Raw genomic sequence first — 22,215 nt, forward strand, 5'->3', positions numbered from 1 at the left:
TGTTAGATACACATGTATGTTAAAATGTATGTATGCAGTGTGTGTGTGTGTGTGTGGTCACATGTTGGTGTGTGTATGTAACATAGATGTAATGTTTTATGTTAACAAAGCGTTTTTGTAAAGCACCTAGAGCAGATTTCTGGATAGTGTGTTATATAAGTATCCATTATTATTATTATTATGTGTACCACAACTGTACAGAGAAGTGTTTGTGTGTCTGTTTTTGTTGTTGTTTTTTTTAACCAACAAAGCATCAAACCATCAAAGCACCATTTCTAAAATCATGAAACCATGAAACAATATTTTTTTGTACATCTTATGTGCTTGTTCTGAGACTTGCTCTGTGTGGTTTCTAAATGCGTACACATTTGCTGTGTTTACGCACATTCATTGACACAAGCGTGTGCACACTCATACATATTATGCATACACACATATGCACATAAACAGCTAACACACTAACACAACAACCCTGCATCTGCCTCCTTACCCCTCTCAATATACATGAGCATGTGCACACACAAAATGTATTATATATAACGATGAAAAGAAAGAAGAAAAAAAAAAACACAGAAAGAGAGGTGCTTCTGTGACAGACATTTGGGCAGCAAGGAGATAATTTTCTGGCATGTTGTAAAAGACAACAACCAGGCAGAATATTGAACAAGGAAGCTTATTACAGGTTCTTAGTGCCAGATTGACAGATGGGAGAAAAAACAACCACCCCAAAACAAAGCAAAAAAACAAAAACAAAAAAAAAAACCCACTGGCTGAATGCCTGCTTTTTTTGCAGCAGTTCTGGAATCCTGAAAATGTGAAAGATGGGTGGTATATCCAAAAAGTTAAATATATATTTTTTTTAGGTATATGTATGTTAAATAAAATGTTCCATGTATTCCAGAACATGCGCACACACAAGAATGCACATGTGCATGTACACACACGGTGCTGCATGTACATTCACACACACTTGTTAACACACAATCATATGCTACATATACATGCACACATACTTGCAATCATATGCTACATATACATGCACACATACTTGCAAACACACACAGAAAAGCATACTTTTTATCACACACCTTACAAACATGCAAATACAAACACACACACAAGCACACACATACACAATTCACAACACACACACATACACACACACACACATACACAACACACACACACACACACACACAGACACGCACACACAGACAGACAGACACACACGCAAACACGCACACATACGTGCAGACAAGTGCCTGCATTCCTATATTGATAAGCTCCCATATTTACACATTTTGCAAAACAAAACAAAATTAAGAAATAATGAAATCAATGCCCTGTGATCATAAATTAGAAGACTTATAAAGTGCAAAATGTTTTCCTGTGTTCATACCAGTTTAGACTTTGCCTCATAATTAATTGTGACACTCAATTTTTGTGTTACAGGAAAGAACTTGGAGGAGAAGCCCATTTTGATTGCCGATTCCAGCTCCTACAACTCTCTGGTGGAGATGTGCAAACAGACACGAGTTGTCCTCAACTGTGTTGGCCCTGTGAGTCACCGGTTTCTGATGTTCACAATTTTTCACAGAGACTAGAGATAGAGAGGACACTGAAATGTTTGATGTCATAGCTATAAAGTGGTAGTGATATGGGGCTTGAATGACATTAGGAAAATAAAGAACCAATAACAACAACAGCAAAACCAAAAAAACAAGTGTAGACAATAGAGAGGGTGTGGGGTGATTTTTTTTTTTCTCCAGTGTTTAAATAAAAAAGAATTTAAATCATTTTGAACAAAACCAAAGAAAAAACTGATTATTCATCTGTATCAGAAATATCCTGTAACTTCCAGTTTGCTACGTTCCCTCTTGCTCTATCATGTTTTTTGTCAAAATATCTTTTTCGGATTTTTATTTATCTTTTTTCTGTGTATTTTGAAAAGCTTTGTTATTTCTTATTCAGTGGTATGTGGGTGATAAAAATGGCCTGTCTTCTGCATGTGCAAACATCCTAGCAATGAATGGTATACAAAACGCTGAATGAATGGAAGAGCTGGTCTCACAGAGTGAAACTTGTGAGCCCTTTGATCCTTTGATAGCTGGTCTAGCTGGTCGTTGATCCAGGTGTGTGGGCTGGGGGTTGGGAGGGAGGGGGTGGTGGGAACTTTGTAGCTTAGCAGCTGAAAGCATTCCATAGCCTCCTCACTCCCATGATCTGCCCTTCCTCCTTCCTCTTCCAGTGTACTAATCAGTCTAATGGTAACCCCAGTCCATTGTCATGATTCAGCAAAGGCATTGAAGGAATGCTTATGTGTAGGTGTACTACTGTACTAGGCTGCTAGTTACACACTTGATCAAGTGGAGGTCTTTGTTTTTTTTGGGGGGAGGACAAGTTTGATTCTTGTTTCACTTGCGGTAGCTGAGGCAACCAGTGTTAAAGTATACCATGCTGATGCATGCATTTGTGCATGCATGCACACATGTACGCATGGATAATCAAGAATGGAGAGCAATTACACAAACTCACTTTGTTTACTCATGTGAGTGAAACAAAAATAGCCATACCCACTTCCTTCTCCTTACTCTTGCATTCAAAACTTCAATTCCTGTAGAAAAAGGAAAGATGAAAGTAGAGGTTAGGCTATTCTTGTTGAAATTCCCACAGCCCTGGCTGTACACGAGATTGCTTAATCAGTGTTGGAGAAAGGGTGGGAATCAAAGCAACCAACACCCAAGCTTTACATGGTGTTATTTTAATAAGTGAGAGAGAAGGTAACCAATCCTCTTATACAAGAGATAGCTTGTCCTTGCAGAGAGGGTGAGGGGCAAGAGGAACCAATAGTTCCTTTGCTGTGGTAGTATATGGCATAATGTTATCAGTGAGAAAGAAAAACGGGAGTTAGTGATCCCTTGTATCCTATACATGCACATGAGATAACATAATCCACAAGAGAATAGATAGAGACTGAGTGGGAGAGACATCAGAGAGAGAGAGAGAGGGGAGCAGCAATGACCCTTGTGCCTTTCTTTCACAGAAGATACTACAATCATTGAGAGACAAAGAGGGAAACCCTATGCCCTGTATGACATGATAATGCAATCAGTGAGAGGTAGAGGATAGAAGAATTCTTTCTGCCATTCATGTATGTGAGATAATGTATTCAGTGAGAGAGAGGTAGGGAAATTGGATGCAGAGCACCATGTGCTGATACTGTTCAGCCTTTAGTAGTTAGTGTTTCCCAGATTAAAAAACAAAACAAAATAGAGACCACGCACCCACCCACACACCTGCACATATACAATGGGTTGCTGATGCAGACATGATTATGTTTGAGCAGGAGTCCACATTTGTGATGAAACATCAAGCCACACAAATGTTGACATGTGGTGTTCCTGCAGATCAGCATTTTATGTATAAAACAGCAAGCCAGTTGATTAATTCTCACCACAGTTAACTGGACTGGGCCAGGAAGAAGGAAGCAGTTTATCTACAACAGTGTCAGCTGTCCTGCCACACTTCATTTTGTTTTTTTGTTTTTTTCATTTGATAAGGCAGAGGAAGAAGGGAAGGGGAAAAGTGTGTGTGTGTGTGTTATAGAATACTTGGAACAACATTTTGCATAACTTACATATATAATAAAGAGAATTTTGACTGGACAGAGATTGGTGCAGGAAACCAAATGTTTACATGGTGATACCTTTAGTAAAATAGTTTATTCATATTTCTGTTAATGAATGGCAGAAAGTACAGTTTTTGTATGCTGTTGACAGTCCATTGAGAGTCCGAGTTGACCTCAGTTGTGTTTATGTGTATTCTTAAAAAAACTTTTTTTTTTCATTTTTATTTTACAAACAAATAAAATTGAAATAATGATATAGGAAAAACACCCACAAACACACACACACACACACACACACACACACACACACACACACACACACACACACACACACACACACACACAATCATTTACTAATTGAGGAAAAGTGGGAAAGGAAAACAGTTTCAAAACAAACAACAAACACTCTTTAAAACACTACATGTATGGACATATCCAGTATTTTCTGTTACATACAATATATACATTAATCAGTTATTTGTCTATATACATCAGTTATGTGTATATGTCTATATACATCAATTATATGTATATACATGTATCCTTCCAAACATGCCAAAACTTATTTATATACATAGATGTATACATGCATCATAGTTACACATATTTTACATACATGCATACATACCTACATACATAATAATTATTTTCATTATTTAAGCAGTTTTGCACAGGTACTTTTTATTTCCATAAGCATGGTTCCTTGCTGTAGATCATGTTTACAGATATCAACAACTTTTTTTCTAATAGCATCATTCTAACTTTTTGTGATTGATTGAGTAAAAAGACCCTAACTTCCAAGTTTTCAAAGTATAGTTATGTTCTGTGACCTCTATTGTTTGATGACTGTGGGAACAGTACAAGCTGGGTCATTCTCTACTTTATATATAGTGTCAACAGCTGTGTTTATTGGAATTCAGCCTGAACAGTCATGTTACAGTGGAGTTGAAAGGGAGAATGATGGGCAAAACACTTGGTATGTTTTGTATTGTTTTGATTTCATTACACGCCCATTCACACACTCATAGATTCACATTTGCAACTTGTGCATCATACATAGAAAGAGAAGGTTGCATATGAACACATGCACATACATAGTGGCTCTCTCTCTATCTCTCTCTCTCTCTCACACACACACACACACCACACACACACAGAGTGTGCGTGGAGTGTTGGCCTAGAGATAACGTGTCCACCTAGGAAGTGAGAGAATCTGAAGTGAGAGAATCTGAACACACTGGTTCGAATCACACCGGCAGTTGCCAGTATTATCTTCCCTCCACTAGACCTTGAGTGGTGGTCTGGACGCTAATCATTCAGATGAGACGATAAACTGAGATCCAGTGTGCAGCATGCATTCAGCATACATAAAAGAACTACAGCAACAAAAGGGTTGTCCCCAGCAAAATTCTGTAGAAAAATCTGCTTCGATAGGAAAACAAATGAAACTGCAGGCAGAAAAAAAAAGGGGGGGGGGGGGGTACTATCACCATAGCGACACACTCTCCCTGGGGAGAGCAGCAGGAATTTCACACAAAGAAATCTATTGTGACAAAAAGAGTAATACAAATACACACACACACACACACACACACACACACACACTCTCTCTCTCTCTCTCTCTCTCTCTCAGTAATGCTTTATCTAACACACATACACTTATACTAACACAGACTCCAACACACACACACACAGACATACACACAGACACACACACACACACACGCACGCACATGTATATGCACAGTAGCAAGTGATAACAATTTTCTTTGAAGTCCGGCCCCTCCCCCACCCCCAGCCCCCTTCCCCCTCTTCCACTTTCTCCCTGTCTCTTTATCTGAATCTCATTATTTGTTGTACAGTGTTGCATCCTGTATAGATGCAGGCTCAGTATGTGACATCTAGGCCACACCAAAACAGTGTACTTGTGGATTCACACGTTTTGTGCATGTGGCACAGGGAAATGTGGAATAAGCAGGGGGTTAGGATAAAGAGTACTGGGGGTGGGTAGGGATTGTACCACCTGGTCATAGGCTGTCACATTTTGCTGGCTTTGATTACGCAGGCCAGATAGTGTGAACGCAACAGCTGACAGAAAATCCTGTTCATCTCCCACCCCCTGTCCTTTCATTCTCCTTACAGTTACACCCATCTCCTTCCCCTCCTTGACATTGCATGAGTAATTTATATATGGAGCAGGGGGAGAGGGTGGTTATTTTGCACTTAAAATGATTTCATGCTGGTACAGTGGTAGATTTGGGAAAATTTGTGGATTGTGATTATTTTTTTCTTTTCCCTTGGAGGTTTGGAACACTGCTGAACTGAAGGTAGTAATCAGTCTCTTAGGGGCTAGAGGGAGGGTGAGCTGTCATTGCCACAGCAGATATGTCTGTCTCTTCCAGGATATATTGATTTTACACACACAGACACAGAGACATGCACACAAGCATATTTACACACAACATTGTATGTGCACTCACACACACAGAAGACATATCTAATATCACTGAAAGTGGGAACAGAGTGTATTGTATTACATTGTATTGTATTACTCCTTTTGTCAGAACGGATTTCTCTGTGTGAATTACAGGCAGCTCTCTCCATGGAGATTGCATCGCTACACTGAAAGTGCCACCCATGTTTTGTCATTTGTTCCTGCCTGCAGTTTTGTTTGTTTTTCTGTCAAAGTGAATTTTTATTCAGAATTTTGTCAGGGACAATGTTTTTGTTTGCCATGGGTTCTTTTACGTGTGCTAAGTGTATGCTGCACATGGGATCTTGGTTTATCATCTCATCCGAATGACCGGTGTCCAGACCACCACTCAAGGTCTAGTGGAGTGGGTGAAAGTACTGTCGACTGTGGTATTTGAACCAGTGCACTCAGATTCTCTCAGTTCCAAGGCAGTCGCATTACCACTAGGCCAACACTCCACATATCTTAAAGAATAAATAGTCACTGGAATTGAAAGCAATTTCTCAGAACTCATGCATTTAGAATGTGTGAGTTTACCCTATCAGCTGTGGAATAGTGATGCAGAGTTTCATTATTTTACAGAAATCTGGATTAAAACAAGGGTATGATCCATTGATTAAATCTGTGGTTGAAGCTGGATGCAGTCTGTGGTCAGTGAATGTTGTGTTGTGGTTGCAGTATCGTTTCCACGGGGAGCAGGTGGTGAAGGCGTGCATTGAGGGAGGAGCCAGCCATGTGGACATCAGCGGAGAGCCACAGGTAAACACTGGGTCAGCCTGGATGTGGCCGTGTATGGGGGTATAGGGGGTGGGTTGGGGCGGGGGTGTTAGGTTGGAGACAAGCGGAGTGGGCTCATATCATTGAGAGGTGGAGGGAATAGGACAGCAAAAAAAAAAAAAAAGGAATGAAATAAAAACAATAACAATAACTTGGACTTTGTCCATGGTGTCAAACAAGACATCCTCCTTCTAGTTCTACTCCCATCCCCTACTGCTGCCTCCACCCCCTTGAAAACAAAACAAAGACAAAAAAACAACAACCCAACATTGGACTTTAACTTTTGTGTGAATTCACATGTGACTCTGCCCAGAAAAGGCAGAATGCTCTTTTCTTTTTTCTTTTTCTCTCTGCTAAGAAAGAACCCAAAATTGTGTTACTGTTTTTAAAGGGGGGGGGGGGGGGGGGAGGGGGGAATGTGAAGATTGATATTTTCAACTCAAAATTCATATTTCAACCATAAAAAAATTGGACTACTTGTGTGTAAGAGATTTTATGGGAGAGAGAGAGATATATCACCAAAGACCATTTATACAGACCTACTGATGACTTGGACATAATAAGTTTAAAGCCTGTTGTATGCAAATAATTATTTTATGATTTTTGATTCAACTGGTTTTTGTCCTCGATGTATGTGCAATATAGTTGAAAGTCTTAGCATTCATGTTGTTTTTTTTTTCTTATTCAGTTATTAATTCATTTGAGTCTATTTGATTTAGTTGTGTGTGTGAGAGTATGCATTTACATATGTGTGTTAATAGTTTGTATTCTGTCTGCAGAACAGTGAAGAAGTCTTGTTAAGAACAAGTTGAAGACAGTGATTCCACATGATAAAGATGAAGAGTGATTCTGGTGTGCTGATAAATAAAAACATATGTTGTGTATGTTTTGAGCTATTTTTCTGCATTCTTGTGAAAACAGTTTTGATTTAAAGAAACATGGTATCTGTTTTACAACTGGAATTTCTGTAACCATTTGCATACATAGTCTGTCTTCATTTGTGCACAAACGTGGACACGACCTGTATTCATCTGTGTCATGTGACTAACCTTGTTGTAAGGCTCCAAATAAAGTTCAGTGCACCTAAAAGACAAATCCATTATCAGCTTTCCCGAGCAGAACATAATTATCATTGAACAGAAAGCGGAGTGATTGATGAAAGTGATATCATACAAATAACAAAATGCAGTAGCTTTAGTTGAGTAACACAGCAAGCCTCTGTTGTATCTATTCAGCCCCCATTTCCTCCCAGCTTTTCCACTGACCTTACCCTCTTTTTCCTGTCCAAACAGTACCTGGAGAAGATGCAGATGCACTACAGTGGGAAGGCCAAGGAGTCTGGGTCCTACATTGTGGGGGCCTGCGGCTTTGACAGCATCCCTGCTGACCTGGGCATCCTCTTCACACGCAACAAGTTTAAAGGTGAGCATCCTCCGCTCAGACAAATCTGTCAGTCACTCTCGGTTGGTTAGTATGTGTTTGTTGTGTGTGGATGTGTGCACAATATGTTCGCTCAGGAAAATTTTTCAGTCAATATAGGTGCATGTTTGTTTACGTGTGAGTGCTTGTGTGCACAGTGCTCGTGTTTACACATGCATGTATAAGTGTATGTTTAAAAAAAATCAGTAATAACTTGTGTGTGCTTTTATCCTTAATGATAGGACAGTTATGGAAGGGTTAGGAAATTAAATTTGACAAGCATTAGGCGGGTTGGAAAGTATGTATGACAGGTTCAATAGCCAAATGGCTTGGGTATTAGACTTTCAGTGAAAGGGTCTTGTGTTTCATCCCAGTCCCCAGTATTGGCGCCTCATTTTTTCATACCTTCTGCTGATGCCTTAATCTCTTTCATATATGTATAGACGTGAAGGTCAAATACACATGTCAAATACAAATTCTGTAATGCATGTCAGAGTGCACACCCCTGAAAATGTATCTTTGCCTTAACAGTGGGGTAAAAACAGTCATGCATGTTAATTCCTCTGGTACATGTTAATGAAGGTGACATGAATGTAGGAGGAAAAAAATCTCACTGGTGTCACATGCCCAGGGAAAAACACCACCAGTGTTCACCAGTATGTGTCACATGCACACACCCATACATACAAAGGCATATATGTATGTGTATATATATATATATATATATATATATATATATATATATATATATATACATATATACACACACACACACACACACACACACACACACACACACACACACACACATGTTAGATACATGTGTTATCACACACAACATTACTTTACACTGAATTCAGCAAAATAGTCAGTACTTATGTGAAGAGCCTGTTCCCAGCAGTTGCATAATACTAGCCTGTCAGCATTCTTAACCAGTTGTCAGAATTCTCTTTCATGTATTTTTGGCAATTTCAAGATGTTGACTACAAATGGAGAAGATTTGCCACAATCAGTCCTATAATTGTTTGATGATAGTTTTGTTATGATACAACTCTTTCAAATAATCTAGACACACTGTAAATTTGAAATAAGTCTTGCATTTTTTGGTTTCCTAGACCTGGTTTCTGGAGTAGAGGTGTCACAAGGGTGTGTTTAAAATCTTTAGGAAAAGAAACCCTTTGGAAGAGATAATACTATTTTTGTGATATCTGGAAGGAGACAGTGTGCAGTTTGAACAGATTGGCAGGCAGAGGACCCATACCACATTAAGGTGGATGCTGATCAAGTAAATCATGAATTGTGTCCTCTGATACACATACCATGGTTCTTGGTTGTTGTTTTCTTGATAAGAACAGTGGTTGTCAAGATCTGTATTTTTTCTGGGGAAAAATGTGTGTGTGGAGGGGTGTTGAGGGGCAGGGGGAGGTGTGTAACACTAACAGTAGAGAGGTGAAGGAGGTATGTGATTAGGGTAAGATAAGTCCTTGTCTTCCTTTTACAATTGTTCTGGGCTTACTACAGGTGATTTGAATGCTGTGGAAGGCTTCCTGGACCTGACTCAAGGCCCTGAGGTAAATATATGTTATGAAAATGACATGTTTAGTATCTTGTAAGTGTAAGTGTGTGTAAGTGTGTGTGTGCATGCTTGTGTGCATGTGTGGTAAAATTACATCCAGCAGCTGTGGCTTTGTCCGAATTAGGAAAAATTGTCTGCATATCTGTCTATGGTTTACGGGATATAACTTGCTTGATTTTTTAAAAATTAGAACAGAGAGACTCCATTTGGGGTTTCCCAAACCAGGCATGTAACATCGGTTCTTGACATGGCAACATCTCAAGCAGGTTGAGGAATATGCTGTATTTCCAGTTTTTGCATTTTCAACATGTTTTAAAAGTTAGTTTTGTACATATTTATCCTTGTACCCATTTAATCAAAACTTAGCCATGTTTTTGTAGTGTTCTTCTGACAATAAAAGGCAAATCTTTCTTCTGAGAAATTTTAGCCATGTTGCTTTATCGTACCATATTCTGAAATATAATGACAAGATGTGGCTATGTTTTTGTTTCCATCTCCACTCTTCTGTTAGCCCATTGATGTTGGCAAGCCTCTGTCATGTGTTTTGTGTGTATGTGTGTGACAGGGACTGGCGGGCAATTTTGCCACCTTTGAGTCGGCGGTGTATGGGTTCGCCCATTCGGGAGAGCTGACGTCCATGAGGAAGATTTTGTTCCCCACGCCTTTGCCCCGCAGTGCTCACAGACCCCCCGAAACGGTGAGCTGGCATCACAAGTTGGGACAGGTTGTGTCATGATGTTTGTTTGAAGTTTGTGTAAACTGATTCCTTTTCATTATTTCATCATGTTTACTTACAGCAAATAAATTTTGTACATACAAAGTGCTTTGAGCTTTATTTGAGAGAAACTGCTGAATAAGTTTTCTTTATCATTATCTTTATATATCATTATTATTATGTCTTTCTGTCATTTGTTTGAGTTTGGGGGAGAAGAAGGGGGAAGAAGTGATCATGTATTTTGGTATTTTGGATTTAAAAAAAAATTTTTTTTTTTTTACATTGCATATGATAAACAAACATTTTTTTTTAGGCTGCAACCATTGAGAGTTTGATTTAGCAGTGCTAATACTGGACAACCAGTGTAAAACAATGTAGCATGTAAATGTAGCATTTTTTTCATGTTTAGAAAATATATTTTACCATAGTATCACCGTCCAGAATTGCTGCAGAAATCTGTAGTGGCTCTGTACAGTATGATGAATGAGTATTATATACATTTTGTCATCCCTTATGCTGACTGCTGTTTTGTAACTGTTGTTTCACCTTCCAGAATTGCTGAAGAACTCTGTAGTTATGTATGGTATAATGTATGTTTGGTGTCATATACTGTACCATGTCAAACTGATGCAAACTATGCCTATGGTTTGATTTTCAGAAGTCCCACTGGTAAAATGTAACATTTGTGGGTGCGCTTGATGTGTGTGTTTGTGTGTGTGTGTTTGTGTGTGTGTGTGTGTGCATGCATGTATGCAGACCAACAATTTTCCACTGCCCAGAAGTGGACAGATGGTGCCTGCCGTTCCCCGGCAGTGACCGCTCTGTGGTGCAGAGAACACAGCGGTACTACTTTGACACCAAGCAACAGAGACCTGTAAGCCAAGTGCTTGCCATTTTGTCAGCGATGGCCTCTTGTTTTTACTTTGACATTGGTCTTTTAGATCAGTCTCTTTCTTTTATGATTTGGGAGCAGGCTTATACAGAGGCACTGTTTTACATACATGTATTTGCATTCACATTCAGGCAGATATGAATATACACTTACATACACAAAAAACACAACTGGCTGAATGTACACTCGCATACACACACAGCTCCCCTATTCTGACATAGAATCATGCACATCAGCATACATGCATAAATATGTGCATCATCTGAGACAGCCGTGAGTAGTACAAATAAGTAGACAGTTGGGGAAGGTTCTGAGTGTGTTTATCTGTACACCTATTCAGGCTGATGGGAAGTGCTCAGAATGGTATGTCCTTTATATGCATTGTTATGTATTATTTGTGTCAAATACACATTTCTGTCTTATATCAATAGTTAACCAGTTGATGCTATATGTATAATATGTATGTGTGTGTGTGTAGTATATATATATATATATATATATATATATAATATATATATCTGTCCAACAGACGCAGTTCATTCCCTACATCTGTCGTCCCAGTCGCTGGTCTGCCTACGCCATGGCGTTCTTTGCTGTGATCTTTGCCATCATGGCCAAGTTCAGCCTCACCAGGGCTCTGCTTCTGAAGGTCAGTTCCTAAACCAGGGCATGTAGTCCTCTTTTGTTTTCACCCTCCACTTCGCTTCCTTATTACACAAGAAAGGGGAAGAAAGTGAACAAGATGGATCATGCTCTTGGTTCAGTTTGTGTGTGTGTGTGTGTGTGCGCAGTTGTATATGTGTTTGTGTCTGAGAAAAAGAACTGTGCCATGCAGCATAGTCAGGATGGGAAAGGGGACAGTAATGTTTATTTGTTTTCAGGGTGAAGAAGAAAATGAATGTTCTCCAGGCTGTATGTGGGAATGTCTATCAGCAGTTAGGAAAGGTAAAGAGAAAACTGCATTGCAGACCTGATATCAGCAGTGAGAAGCAAAACTATGCCTTATGCTGACTATTAAGGTTGTCTGTTTTTTGTTTTATTGTATATAGAACTGATCATAGGTTAGATATGTGAATTATTGTGGTGTTTTGATAAAAGCTGAACCTGTGCTTTTAACGAAGATATTCCCATCATCATCTTGTTACAGTTCCCCAGCTTTTTCACTGCTGGTACTTTCAAGAAAGGTGGACCTTCGCTTGCTCAGGTGTGTATGAATCATGTGAATTTTGTTACGGAGAATGCACATAAAACGTCTGTTACATTTAATGTTTAGTTTGAAGATGGTTATTATTTGAAACCGATTAATAAAGACTGTGGTATGTTTTAGATTTGTTCTTTTTTGTAATATGCAACAACAAATTGGCATAGTAGTTAATTATTTTTTGGCATGCCTTATTGTGATTAAAGGAAATTAGTGATTTGCCTTTACAAATGAATTTGATTACATGTTCTGACATCTCAAAGTATAATGTGTGTGCATAGTACTATATGATTTACTTCATGACTAATCAGACATTGTTTCTTCTCAACTTGCAGTCCAAAGTTTTATGTTAGACTGTGACAAATTCTGCATTATGTTTGTGATCTCATATATCAGTATGTGTGTAGTGTGTTGGATCAAAATGTAGTATGTATGTTGTCTGGCTTATCAGAATGTGTGTGTGAGTGTGTGTGTGTGTGTGTGTGTGTGTAGACTGACTGATATAAATCTAGATGCCTTGTTCAGATTCTCCCTCAGCCCCTGACAATGAGATTTGGCTGCTTTAATGGCGAGGTTAAAATTGTCAAAACAGTTCTTATTCTGAAAACCTTGATTTGCCATCCACAAAAAAAAAATCTTTTCAGTCTGAATACCAGTCTTCTCCTCCACAATCAAAAACCTTGTTACTGTCACCAAGGAATTTGTTTATTTGTTGTTTTCTTTCAGTAGGATTATGCCAAATGTTGCTGCTTTTACTGAAATGTGAAAGTGTTGTTTGCAGGCCAGGTACCAATTAGATAGATTTTGGAGGTGTTCCAGATCAGTATCCACTCATAGGGATTTTTTTTTTTATTATTAAGATACTGGGGAAAATGAATTATATTGTGTTGGGCAGGATTATGCACTCTATGCAGTGTTCCAGAATTTTTTTCTGCGAGTTGATATTATATGGTAAGGTTATATAAATATGTGTGTGTGTGTGAAAACTGGTATTATGTATGTGCAGGAATATGTGTTCATGTGTGAGTTTGTGTGTGTGAGTGTGAAACAGGACAGATGCTATGGCTATGTGTGAACCATTATTGCCATGCCTGTGCTGACAGATCAAAGGTGCCGCCTTCTCATGGACGTTCCTGGCCACTGGCTATAGTGACAAGCTGGAGGACCCAGAGGCTCAGCATGAAGAGAAACCCGACCAGAAAATGGTCATCAAAATCAGTGGACCTGGTACTGCCCCACACTTCTGATTCATTTAGTTGTATCTTTGAAAAAAAAGTTTCAGTACTCCTGTTTACTGTTGGGAGGTGTCATCAATTCTGAATTTAATCTGTGTGTGTGTGTGAGTGTGTGCACATAAGTACAAGTTTAATCGTGTTTGGGTGGAATATGTATTAATACTAGGTATGTGTGTGCTTTTGGTGTTATGATTTGTTTATTCTTTGGTGTCTGGGTTTAAAAATAAAGGCTTGAGTGTTGTAGTTTAAGATTGATTATGTGTGTTGCTGTTTTTTGCTTTGAAGGTTAATAGCTAATTCTCAAAAAAATATGAAACTATCAATTGAATATATAGAAAAAGACTGTAATATTTTCCCATTAATGGAAGGACCATTTGGTAAATATATAAGTATGGGCATTTCTTTTTGTACTTGTATATTTGACACATCTTGTCAGATATCACAGACAGAGAAATCCAGAATTTACAGTTTGGAATGAATGATTGATGCTCTCTTTCATTCCATCCATTTTTTCCATCTGTCTTTTTTCTTTTCTGTTTTTTTATCTTTTTTTTCTTGGGGGGGGGGGGGGGGGGGGGGGAATAAATATCAGTATCACAAAATCTTTGATTGTTTTGAATTCTCTTTGTTATACAGTTTCGTTTGATTTTACAGTCTGATACTTGTCACAGTTCTTTTCAGTCTTTGAGCAGAAAGAGGGAATGAAAATCAAACAGTAGTAGTATCGTGTTTGAGCTTTTATGTATTTGCTTTTGTTTTGATGTGGCGCGACATGTTCGGATATTGTCTGACAAAGATGCGCATGTGACCACCCCATGTGATGTATAGCATGATGTCCTAAAGAGATGGGCTATGTGACCAGCATTTTTTATGTGCGGCATATTTTGTCTGACAGAATTGGGCTGTGAGACATTACATGTTGGGATATTGTCTGACAAAGATGCACGATATGACCACCACATGTGATCTGTGACATGACATGTTGGGATATTGTCTGACAAAGATGCACGATATGACCACCACATGTGATCTGTGATGTGACAAGTTGGGATATTGTCTGACAAAGATGCACGATATGACCACCACATGTGATCTGTGATGTGACAAGTTGGGATGTTGTCTGACAACATGCTTGATATGACCGCCACATGTGATGTGTGATGTAACATGTTGGGATGTTGTCTGACAGAACCAGGCTATTTGACCACCCCCATCTGCATGGTACAGGCTGCAGTGGTGCTCCTCAAGGAGAAGGGTCGTCTGCCCAAAGAGTAAGTCCCCTTTGGCAGCACTGTATCTTTATGTTGACTTTATCACATGTCTGATGTGCTCCTCACATGAAAGAATCTGTGTTTGCTCTCGTTGGAGTTAAATTTCCCATTTGAATAAGATAAAGGAGAAAGTTGTTTTAACCCCTAGGCTGCCTGTATGACGAGCTAACTCGTCATGGCAAGCATGTACGCTTCGCTGGCACAATGACGAGATAACTCGTCATCGAAATATTCTGACTTTTCCCTGGTTTGCATTCAGTTCGTTGGCAAATATACTGGTGGCTATAGCTTGGGGAATCTTTCTAGGTTCTGTTCATAGCTAGAAACACCATCAACGTCATGAGGCAGTGCTGTATTTTAACGTTTTGGGTTGGGTTACCATCGCAGTGTTTGCCTGGCTCCTTTCCTCGCTTGCTCAACAAAATGTCGGACTGACGCCATGCTCAAGACATGCGATCGTGGCGAACTAAACCAAGATTACTTTCTTTAGCTGATGCTCAGAGAGAATTGAAGTGTAAATTCAAAGGAGAAGACAGTGATGAACATTTATAGGATGATTTGATAGAAAATAAAGGGAGCAATCAAGAGAGTGGCCAAGATACAACCATCAGTGAGTGATGCCAGCTGTACAGCTGCAGCAGACAACAGAAAGTGACCGAATTATTAGCAGGACACATTGTGAGCGATTTTCTTGGCACTCAGCCAACGCGGTCTGATGAGAACTAGATAAAGTGACCGTGTGAGAGGGGTGAAGAGGAGGGGGGTGGAAACTGAGGGGGTGTGGCCACACATCCGTATTATCACTTGGAGAAGTCACAATGCATTGTGTATCTATCTCTTTAAAAAAAAGAAAAAAAAAAAAGAAGTTGTTCTAGAATGATTTTTGTGTGTGCAGATATCCTTTTGTTCAGAAAATATGATATTTTAGTGCAAATTACCTGACTAATGTTTATAATGAACAAGTTGAAAATGTGACAAAAAACAAAACACTGATTTCAAAACAACAGCATGCCACTAAAAAATATAAAATGGGAAAACATGTGTTTTTTATTCTTTATTCATTTACCTTTCAGAAAATATATACTTTTATGGATATTTCTCCAATAACAAAGAGCACAGAATTTTTTGAAAATTTATGCCTGTTTTTTTGTTAAAACCCCCCCAAAAAAACCTGGCAAATAGATTTCACTTAAATCTTATTTTCCTGGCAGGGAAAGGGTTAAGTCACTTACACAGACAATGATTCCAATGCATTTTGCATGCCTGTGTTATTTCCCAGGATAAGCCCTTGTTTTGACAAGTAATGTGCAATGCAATATACATCTGTTGGAAGACTATGATTGGACAGCAAGTTTGGAACATAGTACCACTCCCTCTGTGATTGGAGTGAAAGATCTGTATCGATGTCTGGGTTGTCAACAATGTTTTGTTGATGTCTTTGCTCTCAGGAGAGGTCCTGTTACATATCAGATCACTGTCTAAAGTTCATCCATACCTAACCTCTGAAATAGCTTGCACGAAAGCTCTGTCTTTCCTCCATCAAGAGGTGGATTATTCTTGTAGGACTTCTACTCACCCTGGATGTTGGGCCTTTATTGAGGCCCTACTGTTTACAACTGTTTTAGATGAAGGAGCCTGATCTGGGCTTTATAAAGTTTTGAATTTTTGGACTGGCACCTAATTTGCATAATGACTATAAGCCAGGAATATCTAACTGACCTTTCCACTCTCCATTGCAACCAATAAATGCAGAGTGTGTTGCTGTGCTTGCAAGCAAGAGTGTGATTTTCAAGGTGATTGTCCATGTGAACAATGTATGTCAACAATGATGTCTGACCCAGTTTCTTCTCAGTCACAAGGCAGACAACAGAATCAGATGAAAGGACCCTATTAGGACTGTATAATGTTTTGAATTCAGATTATTTCAAACTGTGTGCTTTCCTGAATTCGTTTACAAGTCATCAGTGTGTGCAAACCTCGAGGAGGAAGTTTTATATTTTGTACTCAACAACTCACTGTTTCTGATCAGTTTGGAAAATTTTAGTTCATAACTTCTGACATTTGTTTTTTGGCAATATTATTTACTAACTTGTACAAATGGGCTGTCTGTGGGAAAATTTCAGGGGAGCAAACTGGCAGTACTGAGTTAAAAGTCTTCAGGCAGTTCAAAGTCCTGCAGCGAGGGTTATTGCAAGAGTGAAGAAGTTCGAACATATTCACATCAGGCTTGTTTTAAGGGGACTCTGTTCTCAACTCTGAGCATCAAAGTCTTATGCCCTTCTCTGTGGAATTGGTGTCTGAAAACTTTGTAAAGACAAGTACTCTCGCACCCTTCAGAAAAGCAGTAAAGACACATTGCTTCCAAATTAAGCCAAAGTCTTGCACTTTGGTTCCTTTTTCTTTACATTTTCTAAAACAGTTGCAGTGTGTATGTGCACACATTTTGTCTGCTGTCCAGGTGTTTGATCGTTTCTCCTTGTTTCTGTCTCTGTGAATACACAGGCTAAGTGTGGAAATGTTTCTGCATCCTGTGAACACACAAGCTAAGTGTGGGAATATTTCTGCATCATATTGACATTGTGTTCATTTCTTTCTGTCTGAAAGAACTATGTTTGCAATAAGAACAAGATCTGCTCCCTGTGTGTTTCTTGTCAAAAGAAAGTCTTGTGGATCATTTATTATTGAGTAATAGTGACTGATCGAATGGTTATATTTCAATACTAATATGTCAAGTTTTTACAAGCATTTGAAAGACGGAAATTGAGGGGCTCAAGGCCAGAAATTCAGTTGATTTTGATGATGAATACAGCTGTAACCACGAGGCAGTTAGCTGCTTATATCTTTTATTTTATGGGTTTATTTTTTTAATTTCATTTATTTATTTTTTGTTGTTGCTTCTTTTCAGTGGTGGTGTGTACACTCCAGCCTCGGCCTTCGGGGACACTTCAATCATCGAGCGACTGGACAAGCACAATGTCAAGTTCCAGGTTGTGGAAGACTAACCAGCTGTTGGGAGCCCTGACTGTGGCACTCAGTGCCCGTGTCTTCTGAACAACTGGTCTGCTTTGGAGCTTTTGCCTTGCTGTGAGCTGGCTTTGCCCTTGTCTGCCTTGTCGCTGCAGAATTTCTCGTTACTGCACTGGACCAGGGCTGATCTGCTTGAGTTTGTATTGTCAACTACTATTTCCTGCCATGGTCACCTGTGATGTTGGACATCAGTTTGGTAAATGGTGGTTTTGTTACTGGTTCTTTTCATACTAAAAAAAAAACCCAACAGTTTTCATTCAGTGAGTTTTGTAAAGTTGAGGTGGAAACTTTATACTTGTTTGCATTTGTTTCAGTTAGTTTTTGAAACTCTTAACAGGCATTTGATGGCTTCCAGTTTTTGATCACATGAAATCTTCAAGGGTTAATTAACTTTTAAAAAATATTAAAAAATTTTAGTGGACATTGAAAATGTTACATTGTGTATTTGGGAAGCTCTTGCACTTCAAAAAAATGGTGATAAGTAGGTTTCTGATTCTCCCAGATGAGCTAGTTCATCAGGAAAATTTCAAGCAAAATATAAGTCCATTGTAATTTTGTGTTCCAACTGAGGAAAGCATTATTGACTGCATTTCAGGTGATTTGACTTTGAAATTGTGTTAGTTATAAAGTATGAGATTATTACTATCGTATTTCTCTTGGATCGTAGTATGGTGTAAGGTGTCTGGGACAAGAGTTTTGTGAATAATCATGCATATGAGTCTAGTTAAGAATGTAGTATATATCTTCACAAAGTCTCTGAACAGAAAAGCTTCTGATATATTTTGCCTTTTCTTGTATTTCTTTCGTTGTAGAGCACTCTGCCAGTGTAACACTGGAACATTGTATTTGTTCCTGGGTGCATTTCTTCACTTGAAGTCTAGCTGCCAAAATAGATGCTTAGAGAAGATGAGGAAATAACTGGTATGAATAGCAGCTTGAACTTTTCTCGGTCTGCAGATAGCAGGAAGTTGGTTAATTTCCAGTTTCTGTTAGTTGTAGTGTAAAATAGTTGGCTTTGTTCTTCTTTATCATACTTGTACATATTTTTTTTCTTCTTTATCACACTTCTTAAGCTGTGCATTTATTTACATTTTGTAAAGTTCTCAATGTAGCCCATATATGGGAGCATCTTCCTTGCGTTTTTGTGTGTCACATTCTACCATGACCGGGGAACAAAGCCAGTGTATGGCATCATATTTTATTTGGTATTAATTTTGTGCTGCTTTCTGCCAAGACCAAAACAAACGTGTTCAAGAAAGCTTTTATGTGTTAAAAACAGAGACCACACAAATACACAACCAACTACAGATAAATTGTAATGGATGCATTTTTGTTTCTTGTTAATTTCCTAATTTTTGTGTTCTGTTCATGCACCCGATTTTTTTCCCCTCTGAAAGAACAGTCACCAAACATGTGAACTATGTGACATTATCTGTCACTTACTGTCATTGGTCTTTTTGGACTTGATATGGAAAATGTGAAAACAAGAATAAATCTAATTTATTCCTTATTCTCTATTCATCTTCTGTGATAATTATGTGCTTAATGTTGCTGTCTATATATATTACAATATTGCTACTATTTTCACTGCAGTTGTCAAGAGAAATATTCTTGGAATAAAAGTTATTCACTTAATATTGTTAGAGATGTGTGTACTTTGTGATCTGCATGGTTTTTGTCAGTGAAGCAAGAGGGGTAGGAAGCATGTTGCATATTGTATACAGATACTTAAGTGACCCATTTCCAACTCATTTTCAACAGCTATAATCTTTCATTAAGAGGAAAGGATTTCAGCAACTGGCAGGTAAAGTTCATGCAAGAGACTGAGGTGTTAACAAGCTTTCTGGTTTTCACAGGTTCCATATTTTGCTTCCCAGTGGGGAAGAGGGTGGTGATTTTTCCTGTCTCCAGGTCAACAGATGTGCAGACCTGCTAGTGCCTGAACCCCCTTCATGTGTATATACATGCAGAAGATCAAACATGCATGTTGAAGATCCGGTAGTCCATGTCAGCATTCAGTGGGTTACGGAAACAACATGCTTGGCATGCGCCTCCCCCTCCCTCTCCCAAAGACATAGTATGACTGCATACATGGCAGGGGTAAAAGCAGCCATGCACACAAAAAACTCACTTGTGCATACATACAAATAAATTTGAGAGTAACAGCCCATGAACAAAGAAGAAATACATATCTGAAGAGTTTTACTAATGTGATATACATGATATACTTTCTTGCAGTTGAATATGGCTCCCACCCCCACCCACCCCTTTTGGTTGGAAACAGCTTCATTTCTTCAAGTATCACAAAACAAGAGTTGATCTGAATCATGACCAATCAAAGAACAAACTGGCATATGAAATTGAATGCAGTCCAGAACTAGTAAAGCAATAATACCTTCACATCATTTACCCTGAACCCGTTCACTGCCAGAGAAATTTGTATAAAAAATATATGAATAGAAAAAGTGCTGTTCCCTTGCTAGGGAATTTTGAGGATTCAGGGGTAATCGTTAAAAAAAAAAAATATTCTAATACAAAAAGTATATGATACAGAAGCAAAATGAACGTTTTTTTGAATCTGGATTCTTACTCTCAGCTTTTTAAAATTTATTTTGATCATAGATAACTATTCAGGCATTTCAAAGTGATGTAATTATGAAAAAATACAACTGGAAATAGCAAGCATCAACATGGTGTTTGCTGCAAGGCAGCTGCAAGAGACATGTCAGGAGCAAAACGCTGATCTGTTCGCGCATGCCAGACCATCGGCTGCCCAAAAGGCTCTTCTATGGGAAGAGATCACATGGAGGTCAGAAGAAGCGCTTCAGAGATACTCTGAAAGTCTCTCTGAAAGCGTTTGATATCAACCCTGACTCCTGGGAGGAATCTGCAGTGGACCGTGACAAATGGCACACTGCTGTGCACAAAGTTGTGCGAGGCCAACAGGACTGCTGCAGCTGTTCAGAAGAGGCAGGCCAGAAAGTCACGGGCAAACAAGCTCCCTGACAATGATATGCCTGTCTTTGTCTGCCCCAACTGTCAGCGAACATTTCGTGCGCAGATTGGACTATTCAGCCATCTGTGCATTCACAGATAGATTCATGAGCATCCCCCCAGCCCACCACTACCCTCCCCCCATTCCCCAGCTGGATGACAATGATGGTCATCATTGATCTCGATGGACACACACCACCACCAATTATGAAAAAATACAACTGGAAATAGCAAGCTTATAGTCAGATTACACTTGTAGAAAACAGGTTTAATTACACATACTTAACCGTGACCCAACTAGTGCACAACTCGCATGGCAATCGCATAGTAGCATTGCCCGACAGATTCCTGATGGATCTGGAGGAAGCTACCAGATTATCCCTTGAATCGACTGCCGCCACAGACAACTTCCTTGCGGGCCTTGCCACAGCACTGATGGAAACCCCCACTGATCAACCAGCTGGCCTTGACATCACCATCTCTCCTTTAGTACAGATCAGCCAGCTCCTCATACGGTCTGCCAATATACAGTCACAGGCCTACATGAATGTTACTTTGGCCAGGAGGGATGCTGTGCTTGCCCGCTCTCCATACGTGCGCTCTCCGCCAGAGCACGCTTCCCTCAGAGCACTTTAAACGTAATTTTAGATAGAAAATTTCCTTTATATGTTTATAACAATAACTACACTTGTAAATAAGTGAATAACTGTCCCAACAATGACTAATGAGGGTTCTGTAAAGATAAAAATTTGATCATGGTCTCAGATAAAATCACTGTCGTCGGTATCATCTTTGACTTCAAATCTGTCTTAAGACAAGATAGATACATCTCTCATCATTATTACCATACATAGTAACAGCACAGGCTGCAAAGTTGTGTAAATCCGTTGACAGGGACAACTGTCTTTGCTTGACAAAGTTTCCAACACCCTTTTTGCATATGACGCAAACCTACTTTTCATGCACTCGATATAGTTCAGTTAGCAAAACATCGAGAAGGGGGCTCC

The 22,215-nt window shown here is 39.1% G+C and overlaps 1 protein-coding gene across 1 annotated transcript in view; it reads left to right on the top strand.

Moving 5' to 3' along the window:
- LOC143296521 (saccharopine dehydrogenase-like oxidoreductase) overlaps positions 1 to 19,849 on the top strand; it is a 29,492-nt gene extending 9,643 nt beyond the window's left edge. The window contains exons 2-12 of the mRNA XM_076608519.1: positions 1,453 to 1,559; positions 6,780 to 6,860; positions 8,171 to 8,300; positions 9,819 to 9,868; positions 10,439 to 10,587; positions 11,345 to 11,462; positions 12,010 to 12,129; positions 12,628 to 12,684; positions 13,785 to 13,908; positions 15,106 to 15,187; positions 18,093 to 19,849. Of these exons, the coding sequence (XP_076464634.1) occupies positions 1,453 to 1,559; positions 6,780 to 6,860; positions 8,171 to 8,300; positions 9,819 to 9,868; positions 10,439 to 10,587; positions 11,345 to 11,462; positions 12,010 to 12,129; positions 12,628 to 12,684; positions 13,785 to 13,908; positions 15,106 to 15,187; positions 18,093 to 18,189 (1,115 nt within the window). The 3' untranslated portion in view covers positions 18,190 to 19,849. The remainder of the gene's footprint in view (positions 1 to 1,452; positions 1,560 to 6,779; positions 6,861 to 8,170; positions 8,301 to 9,818; positions 9,869 to 10,438; positions 10,588 to 11,344; positions 11,463 to 12,009; positions 12,130 to 12,627; positions 12,685 to 13,784; positions 13,909 to 15,105; positions 15,188 to 18,092) is intronic.
- The last annotated feature ends 2,366 nt before the right edge of the window (positions 19,850 to 22,215 follow it).

The sequence above is a fragment of the Babylonia areolata genome, chromosome 21 (genome assembly GCF_041734735.1).
Source record: "Babylonia areolata isolate BAREFJ2019XMU chromosome 21, ASM4173473v1, whole genome shotgun sequence".
NCBI classification, from domain to species: Eukaryota; Metazoa; Mollusca; class Gastropoda; order Neogastropoda; family Buccinidae; genus Babylonia; species Babylonia areolata.